At 36.9% G+C, this 10,525-nt stretch overlaps 1 protein-coding gene and 1 long non-coding RNA gene across 2 annotated transcripts in view; one reads left to right on the top strand and one right to left on the bottom strand.

Annotated features, from left to right (window-relative positions):
* The window catches only part of LOC102694917 (6-phosphofructo-2-kinase/fructose-2,6-bisphosphatase-like), a 30,915-nt gene extending 29,164 nt beyond the window's left edge, over positions 1–1,751 (bottom strand). Inside the window, exon 1 of the mRNA XM_069181336.1 lies at positions 1,628–1,751. Coding sequence (XP_069037437.1) covers positions 1,628–1,682 — 55 coding nt within the window. The 5' untranslated portion in view covers positions 1,683–1,751. The remainder of the gene's footprint in view (positions 1–1,627) is intronic.
* On the top strand, positions 1,472–9,191 carry LOC138224384 (uncharacterized). The gene is made up of 3 exons (XR_011182864.1): positions 1,472–1,648; positions 1,749–1,921; positions 6,933–9,191. It is a non-coding gene; the product is annotated as an uncharacterized lncRNA (long non-coding RNA).
* The last annotated feature ends 1,334 nt before the right edge of the window (positions 9,192–10,525 follow it).

A 10,525-nucleotide genomic window follows, 5' to 3' on the forward strand; every position in this document is an offset into this window, starting at 1 on the left:
CAAACTGCAGCTCACATGGTTAACTTGAAGATGTAAAAGATCTATCTGGCCTTGACATGTTGCTACATGCAGGATGTCCAATGGAGGTACTTTGGTCGCTTTGTAGCGATCCTTAGTCTATGTTATCCTTTACATGGGATTAACTTCAGATACACAATATTAAAGGAGTACTAATTTATACATACGAAAAATAGGTGCTCCCTTTACAGTCTCCTTTATACAAACCCACCAAAGCAATTCCAAATGCTACTTGTAGGTACATGCTCTATTTGGTCTTTTATTATATCAAATTCATCTTTTCAGTAGAAATGTTTACCGCACAATTAAAACGTGTCTAAACAGTCGTCTCCATTTTACCAAAAGGCGCCCCATTTCATATTTCGGACTTCTAGGAATAAATGTTTATAGCAGTACGTGCACTGTCACAAAACGAAGTATTTCAAGAACTCTTTTATCTCTGCCACCCTTGTAACAATGAGCTATCAAATACAAGATCTTGAAGAGCCCTCTGTCTGCGCTGCACGATTTTCCCATAATTGACAGTGTAGAAAAAGTTCATTCAAATGCACTAAGTGATTTCTGCTTAACATGACTGCATAAATCTACACCTTTCTGTGTCATTATTTACACAATAACACAATGTGTCAAATGAATTTAGACTTGATAAATTTCAAGTTTACGTTTTTATTGTGGTTTTCTTGTAAAAACGTGTCCCTACCTGGAACTACATGTGGCGTGTGTAAAGGGGGAGATTTAATTAAATTACAATTACAATAGCTCGTTTCACGAAAACAGAAAGATTAAAACTTAAACGGGAAAAAAGCAATATAATGTTAAGGTACAGGAAACATCGACACCAGCCTTATTCATAAGACTATATTCTGCAGTAAATAAAATAGTAAAAGTTCTGTTGTGATTTTTTTTAAATATCCTTTCTAGTACTGCAGTCTGACTGCAGCGATTGAATGGACGGAACAAGGGCATTTCTGAGTCGTCGCTTCTTGTTTGTAAACAAATTCCATTTCAGGTCAATCTAAAAATAGCTGATTCTTCGTCCTGGAAAATATTAATCAGATTGGTATTAAAATAACAGAGACCGGCGCGGTGCTGTAAAATGCGATTTTAGGTGAACGCGAATTCAACCGTTCAATAAGGGAATATGAACAGTTCAGTATATTCTTCAAATCACTGCTATACCACAGAGGGCATTACATGAGAGAATACGTGCACAGCTGTGAGCAGGTACAAGTTCAATGTTTATTGTGTGCTACACGCAGGCTACGTCTAAACGTGGAGTGCATGTAGGCTATAAATTGCTATTGGGTTTTGTATTCGAATTTAAAAAAAGCACAACCTATTTCTTCTTTCCCAGGTATACAGGGGGGTGTAAAATTGCTCTTAAACAAAAGAACAAAAGGCTCTGCAGCCACAGTATTTCGATATTTTATATCCATTCAGGGTCCCCCCCCCCCATATGAAACCAGCAGCGTAGCGTTTCATAATTTTAAATGCATCAGATGTCGCTACATTTCCCTGCCTCGCAAATCCGGAGATTTTCATTCCTAACTTTCCAAACACGCAGAAATCTCATTTTCCCACCTCGAGAAATCTACAGTAATCAACTCACCGTGAGGACGCTGAAAACGAGGTAAGCGAGGGGTGCCGTTCCCAGTTTCAGCCATGCTTATGGATCATGTAAATAACAAATGGTTTGCCCGCAACTATTATTAATTCATTCCCTTTTGCAGTATTTGTAGGTTACTGCAATTCTGAAAAGGGCAACACCGGATATTCACTCCGCAGTACTGGCGTGTCCCTGTTTTCTCTCGCTCCCAGTGCACAAGTCCAGCAGTCATCTGAAGCCCCCAGTGTTTTCCTTCAGCAGCATGTGCTGCGGTGTCCCACGCTCCCAGGATCCCGTGTAAGTCGTGCAGCTCGGTGTTCTAGTGACAGCGTGTGTCCTTTGCTTAACCCTGTCTGTCTGGAGGGTGTTCAACCCACACAAGCCTATATTAACATGTGCACTGTCATTCACATCACCGCACTCCTAACGTGGTATAGAGCTACGCAAGCCAGAATCTGAAAGGAAGGGATTTTTAATGGGTTTGTTCCTTATGCAACTTTGGTCTTGGGTGATCATAAGTTTTTTTTTTTTTCTGCCACAATATACACGTAAAACGTCTGGGAAAAAAATAGTCAAATACTTTTGAAATAACAGCCGCATAATACACGGCAAGCTAAAGGTAAGGTATTTCTATGGAGACGCGGTGTGGAGAGAGTAAAAAAAAAAACCGACACCGCCTCCCTTTTTTTTCTACCTTTCAAAACAAACTACGGTAAAATCCTCTCTCACGTGTGGCGACAAGTACTCACGCCCTTCCGGGTAAGGCTAACTGACACAAACACACTCACTGGGCCGGTCGAGACAGTAGATTTATCTTTGCCATCTGTTGTGAGGCCCCTCCCGGCTACTCTCGCCCACTCTCCCCTTATCCCTCGTCAGCCCTGCTGGGGGACCCAGTTCCCGTTTTTGAGGCAATACAAATTTCTTTGAGAGGGTCTATTGCTCTTCGAAATAATTGATTTTTTAAACACTCGTCCATATGTAAAGGGGAAAAAATTCAAACCGTCTCCCACCTAGCTGTAAAAACAGAATCGTATTACAAACTCACAGCATCACCTGCTCTAAAAATAGTGCACTTGATCCCAGTTTCAGATTCAAGTACGCGTCGCGTTAAATAAAGCGAAGCCGCCTCCCCCCCGCTGTATATATAAAAACCTTCCATATTGCTCTTGGTAACTCGGCAATCTGAGCTCTCAAGTCGGTGAGAAGAATTGAAGGCAGGAGATAGATAAACGTTAATAAAGCTGGTCATCGTGCATACACAAAATGTATAAAATATCCAAGGGCTAGTCATTAAGTCATATGAATTGGTAGTAATACAGTACATATACATTAACTGACTCACAGAAATGAGCAAGAACTCGCTGGGATCTCTTGGCATTAATTCCCCGAAAGCAATAAAATGTTACCGTTTCAAGAACCCCTACAATAATATGATGTTATTGTCATTATTGTCGTGAAGTTCGAATTACATATGTTAGGTTCTAGTAAAAAATATTTTTTTTCTCTCTCTCGGAAAAAATACAAGTCATCTAAAACCAACAAAAAACAAATATGGAGCAGGCCCTACACTGCTCTAATTCCTCAATCTCTTATTTTTATCCCTCTGTCATCCGCACAAGATCTAGTCATTTTGTTTTGAGTTAAAATTAACTTGCGGCGCACAGGTACGCAGACAAAAGAGCACGTTATAAATCTCGGTTTTGAATAAGTCGTCATTTTTTAAAGAAACGTTCTTGCGAAAGTAATTCAAATAGTTCATTTTGAAAACAAAATATTACTGAAAATATTGTAACGCAACGGGGGTGGCCGTAAGCGTTACAATATTATGTTCATCATCACCATCATTAATTTGGCTGACAACCGTGTCCCCCAAAAAAATTAACAATTAAAAAAACTGAAGAACTGCAAGACTGTATTAGCATAGGAAAGCCTAGAGAGAAGAGTCATGAAATAAACTGAACCCGCCCTCGTGTGGCTAATTATGGAATTGTACTTAAGTTTCCTGAAAGCAGAGAAGTTGGGACTTCAAATGCGTTACTTGCATAAAAACTTTGCATATTGGTGTGATAACTGGAAGTATCTATGGTATCATTTACATGATAGCATAGAATAATTGAATGCGGATTAATTAGTTATCTGAGTCGTTTGCAAAACAATTGATATTAGCCTATGTCAATTAATTTCTAATGTGAATATATCGATTAGATATTTATTTATGTATAACTGCATGATACAGGAACATCACAGTACATGCTGACAGATGTATGCCATATACAAAGGACTATGCAAAAACTATATGCAAACCTAAATTAATTACAGTGCTCAATATTACCTTAACAAGCTCCACAATTAGTTGAGTAGCCTCTATCTGTGTGTAATAGTAGCTGACATGATTCTAGAATTATTGCCTTGCAAGGATTTGTATATGCAAAAAGCATGCTATAGGATAGGCACAATGAACTTTGAACAAATCAACAACAATGGACACGCAGTATTTAATATGGTATGTCTACATTTTTAGAAGGTTTTTGATAAAATTCCTTATGGAAGATTACTGCTCAAATTATTAAGTATTTAAAGAAATGCATGTGTATGGAAAGAGAATAGATATAAAACAGTACACAGAAGTTTGTGCTCTCATTGGATGATGTAATAGGGAACGCCATGGGGTTCTGTATTAGCACTGTTGCTCTTTCTACTATGATATCAATTATATAGATACTGGTATCAGGATTGTGCTTTTACACACAATACCAAAATAAGAGAATGAACATACTATACAGAAGATGCAAACAAGAAATAGATACAATCCAAGACTTTGCAAACATCTGGCAGATCATATTTGAGGTAGAGAAATGGAGAATACTGTAGGCAGGACGCAAAGACAAATGAAGGATTTACAATGGGAACAGCATTAATTATTCCAAATGATTAAAGTCAATAGTAGAACACAAACTGCAAGTGTATTTAACTGGACACCAAGAACAGGAGTCATTTCCTTATGCAAAAGGTTGTTGGAGTATGAACGCCCTACCAGACATGTAATTGAAGCCTATATCCGGGCTTGCTTGAAAAAATGACTGTGTGAGATTCTCAGATCAATTAGCTACTAATTACCAAATGGGCTTGAGTGGCTAAATAACATAAGAGCAGTTATAAACAGGAGGAAGCTATTACACGTAGTGAGGTGCATAGGGTAAGAAACTGTTTGCTATTTTGAAGCATTGTGAGCATCTGTCAGAATGACGAGGTTTTTGGATTTCAAAAGCTTCAACCCAATTAAAACAGGAACGTTAACAAAATTAGGTTTCTACTTTAACATCCAAACATCCATTGTCTAACCACTTTATCCACTACAGGGTCACAGGGGAGCTGGAGTATATCCTGAGAAGCAACAGGCTCACGGCAGGATACACCCTGGACAGCACGCCATCCATCACAGTGCACACACAGACACGCACACATTTAACAAACGAGCTGAAAACGTCCCAACTCTTTCCTGGAGCCCTGGAGCTATTTCATGAAACACACAAAAGTTATTATCTGGGTATCCAAAATACAAGAGTAGGAGTTTCCTGAATGACTTAATTGTATAAATTGTTTTATCTCCAGATATCTTCTCATTGACCATTCAAACCACTCTCTAGGACCAAGGCCTGAACACCCCCTATATACTATTGTATTAAACTCACAACTGAAGCTGATCAGCATTCTCATGGAAATGTACCTTACGAACCAGTAGGGGGCATTATAGCTCTTCGCTTGCTCTTTTTAAAACGAGAGACAAAATACATTTGCTGGTGGATCGAAATCTTTGATGTCTGGTGCCTGCTGAATCTGGGCTCCCTAGCAGACTGGACCACCTGTGAACATCTGCCAGTAGATCCTAGTGATATACCAGTGTAACACTACCTTCTCTCCCAGTTCCCTGAGCATAAATTGATCTAATCCATTGAACTCTTTAGGCACTGCCAAGAATTTCTGCTTAATACAAAGCGGCTTGCCATTGTGTCATTTGTGCCTGTCTAACTTAACTTACCCTGGAACTCCCCCTCTTTATCGCAGGGTGTTGCTAGACTCATAATAACCATACAGTCTTCCTAGATATTGAGCCTTTAACAGCTTTTATTGTTTTATTAACATTGTAAGAGTCTGAAGAGACAGAGCAATGGTACTGTATGTGATATTCCTAGCCACACAGAAGAAATGAACCCAGGTTCCAAAAGTTGTGAAACATGTGTGAAATGTTGTTGTAGTTTATTCCTGTTCTTTCTTGTTTCTGTCATTTTTCATAATTTCTTACTGAGCCTACCACCCCAACCCCTGTAATAAGAAAAGCACAAAACGTGGAAGCACAGGGTCACCAATATCGATTTTAAGGGCAGGGAATGATAATAAAAGTAAATGATGAGAAAAACAATCATCTCCATTTTGATAGTGTTTGTTCCCGAAGTAAATACAGTAATGTTTACATACAATTGTACTAGAAATGTTTAACCATAACATGTTTTAACAACCTCAAGTTTAATTTCAAGTAAAACTCTTGAAAATACTGTAAATTATAATAAAAGAACATATACTTCAAATTAAATTTGCTTTTTTTATTTTTAAAGCTTCGTTTTAATACATTTGTACCTTCGCAATTTAGATTAAAAAATGCAGTATATGGAAATTATATTTAAATTTAAAAAAATGTTATTTTTGCACAGAGGTAAAATTTTGTGAGATTTGCCAGTAAAAGCAAAATACACTACAAAATTTGAAGAAGTTATTATAATAGTTTCCTCTTTCTGTTTAGAGGTTGCATATTTTTTTGGCTTCAATTATGTGTGAAAAGATTGCTCTTCAATAAGGACATTGCCCTAATGAACTGAGTTTACTCACCCACACCCAAAGAATTTGCAAATTCATTGCTTTGAAAATGCAGTGCTACTCAATGTTTTAATTCTGTTCACTTCATGTGTGACTGCGTTTAGTTAAAATTACATTTAATTAAAAGTAGCTCAATTGTTTTAGTTTCCATCTAAGTAAAACAAATATATTTTTAAAAGTCAACAGAGATTGAAACTGCACATTTGAAATACAATGGGTAAAATGGTTATTAATTATGTACATGACACTCAAAGAATGTGAGTTGAGATAGCTGTGTTAACAGGCCACTCCTTTTGGAATCATTGCTTTTTTACTATGACCTCTTGTTAAGCAAAAGGAGTTCCAAACAAGCACAAAATTACCTCATTCAGAGTAGAAACTCATACATTAACTTACTCCTGCTGTGCTTTTGTTTTTCTTTTGAACTATCCAGAATCGGAATTCAGCAACATCTTTGAATAAGTCCTGCTTCCGAACCGGATGGAAAGCCATTGAACCACCCACTCACTGCATGCCAGTCAATCCAGAGCACTTCCAAGGGTTTTTGCAGTGCACAGTGGGTCAGAACGCTTGCAGCTGTGACAAATGGACGTTCAATCTCACCATCTGAATGAAATTAGTAAAAGGCAGGATTATTAAATTTAAAAGATGTCATGGAAAATCGGTTGACTGTATTCAAATAGATGATAAATGGAAAATAACATGCATACCTGTCAATGTCAAACAGGAAAGTCATCATTCTGTTTGACCTCATATCTTTGAATATGTTGCATTTTATATTTTGTGTTTCATTACTAGTGCTATTCTACTGCTGAGAAAGGGTGTAGTCTATAAGGGTACGCATAGCAAAATGTTTTGCACCTTCATCACAATCTCATGCACCTATACACTCGTACATCAAGACAGATGAAGGCTATTTTGGTATTAATCTCAGCTACTACAGAAAGGACAAAATAAATGTAAAAATGGCCTTTTGCTCTGACATTTATACACTGCTAAAAATTACATTTTTATGTCAATTTGCCATTGTCCTTAATAGAACAAAGCATAACTCAGAATGCCAACCTAGTCACCCATTTATATACTTGAGCACTTATTGGAGCAATTTGAATGAGGTACCTTGCTCACCAGCACAACAGTAACGTTTCACTTTAGGTCTGAGTAAACAAACTGATAGGTGGTGTTTCTGTCCATTACACCACACTGCTACAATGAAACATTTTCACTTAAAAGCTGAGACAATCACAGTATATTACACGTGAAAGTGATTTTAACATTATTTAAATATAATTGGGGGCACAACAGGAACATAGAGAATGTAAAAAATAAGTGAAATGTGCACAAACTAATATGTGCACTACCCACATTTTCCGGAAAGAACCGGATAAGAAGCTTTTCTCCTTTGATATGGAGGTTTAATAGCTCCTTTATGAGTCATCACCTCTGCACGCAGTTCTTGAAAAAACAAGTTTTACAAACCAGAGCTAAGGAATGAATAGAAATCTGGGGAAGGTTTGGCTATATAATGATCTACTCAGCAACTGCAAAAGAGTATAATTTATGGAATAAGAGTGAAATAATAGCTCATTTTCTTAAAGCGTTTAGGCAATACGAGACAAATGTGGAGAAGAACACAGAGATAGAAGCGACTAGTTTGTCAAAGACAATCGTAGCTGAATTCTTAGCTTAATTGCCAAGGCTGAATTTGCATGACATTTTGAAAGTGATTGAAAATAAAAGAAAATAAGATGTCATGCAAATACAAAATTATTTTTTATTTAATGTTAGCAAATTATTTGGAATATATATAGGGGTACATAAGGTGGAGCTAATTTCACACTAACAACAAAAAATTAAAGTCACCATTTTTACTGTCTTGCAAGGTTTGCTTGCATGTCATCACTCCTAATCCTAATACCTGTCCTCTAATTTGTGCATTTTGTACTTGTAGCCATGTGGCCCCACTAAGAATTATTTAATTCAAGACAGTTATGCTGTGTGAACAGAGTAACTAGATAATACAGTACATACACTGTAGCTGAAGTGTTTTGGACACAATTTAGTGAAAACCTCAAGAACCAACTGGATAAGATCCTTGGAACACATAGCTGTAATAAACCAAATAATCTAGATGGGCTGAATGTCCTCTCCTCATTTGCCACCTTTCCTAATGTTCAGCCCATGGTTTCTGCTATTATAACATCTCTCACTATTATTGACACAGCTTGGTCTGGGTGGGAAGAAAACAAATTTTTTGTTTTACAATCTTTAATTTACAGTGATCAGAATATTCAAAAACATAATCACAACTCAAGATAAACAAAACACTGACAGTTAATATGAAGTGAGGCAGCAGCTAAATCGGAGTAATTTCCAGGTGTTTACTATCTAAATATGTATAAAGATTAAAAGTAACAGATCAACAGAACAGATCAATAATGATTAACTGCTATCTTAAAATAAACTGGCAATCATATCTGTATAAGACAGAATTATTGTTGCATAAAGAAGAAAAAACACTGAGTGAAAGAGGTGAACAAAACGTCTTAAACTTAAGACCGTAGTACAGTATATATTTTAAATGTTATTTTGGATTAAAGATACTATTTAAAAGTAAACTCCACCAAACTTTCCAAATACACTTAAAATACTACAGCGCTTTATATTTCAAGTGACATTAAAAACAAAGCACATGTAAGCAATTATCATTTTCCCATTGTCCGACTGTTTTTGTATTAAAATTTCACGTTATCGGCTCATTGATTACTTCAGACCTGTATTGTTTCGGTGCTCTCTCCCCTGGAAATTCTCAAGAATCAAGTTTGTCCTCCCTTTAAACTGGTAACTCATAACTACTTAATTTTTTTGTCACTTTCTGGACAAAAATGTTATAGCTGGTGTACATCATGATTATTTTAACTTCAGCGAAAACTGGTCACATCAGCGAGAAATACATTCGTATTGACTTGTTATCCATTTCATTGATTGACGTTAAGTCATTAATATCTGAGATGGCAGATATCAAAGCCATAAAAACACGCGGCACTTGATTCAGGGAGTTAACTTTAATTTAAATACTGTAGGTGTCCGCACACACAGAACGTAGATGGACACATTTGAGCTAATCGCATTCGACAAGCGACTGAATGACATACACATTTCATAATAGTAAAATGAACAGCAAGGAACTGATTTTAATGAAGCTACCTCGGGCTTAACGTCCTGGGCGCTTGAATCGGATGTCTTCTCCTACATCCTAGTCTGTACTTTTTACCACCAAATTAAACTGTAATGTACTGGGTTTGCATTCCACAATAATTGACTGCATGTGTTTTACTAACTTGTTGTGTGCTAAAGCCAGATTCATCCAGTTGGGTTCAGAGCTGTCCGGTGCATTGTTAATATAAATTAACAATAATAAACCTCTATAATAGATGTTCAATATTAAAATAATGATCAAAACATCTTTCCTATTTTGTGAATTAAAGAGGCTGATATTGGCATCTCCTATTCCTGACATTTATAGACATAGAAGACAGAGGAGATGGATATCATCCTTATGCTTATATCGGAAGCATAAAAGCGCTAGGCAGGACTAAAGCATGGAGGTACCGACACTGTAGGACACATACGAGCACACAAGACTATATGCATTTAAAAAGACCAAATCATCCAGTCAGTTTGTCTTTGCAAGGAGGGAAACACAAAGAGGCCATGTAAACTCCACACGCAAGGACCAACAATTTTGAATCCAGACTGGACCTAAGAAATGTGAACATAACCGCCACTTCACCGTCCAGCGCACTGTGTCGGTATAAAGAGGGCGGTATTTTTGAAGCACGTTTGTGACAGATTGTTTACTATATTCTAAATAGATACTGTATCTCAAAAAAACTATGTACAAAAGGTAAAAGGTTTAAGTACTGAATTACTTGTGCAGGAGAGCAGTTGTAAAATGTTCAGTGATATATAATATAATTTTAGAAGTCACTGAACCAGAACTATATACGTATATCTTCGTTATAC

The sequence above is a fragment of the Lepisosteus oculatus genome, chromosome 2, assembly GCF_040954835.1.
Source record: "Lepisosteus oculatus isolate fLepOcu1 chromosome 2, fLepOcu1.hap2, whole genome shotgun sequence".
NCBI classification, from domain to species: Eukaryota; Metazoa; Chordata; class Actinopteri; order Semionotiformes; family Lepisosteidae; genus Lepisosteus; species Lepisosteus oculatus.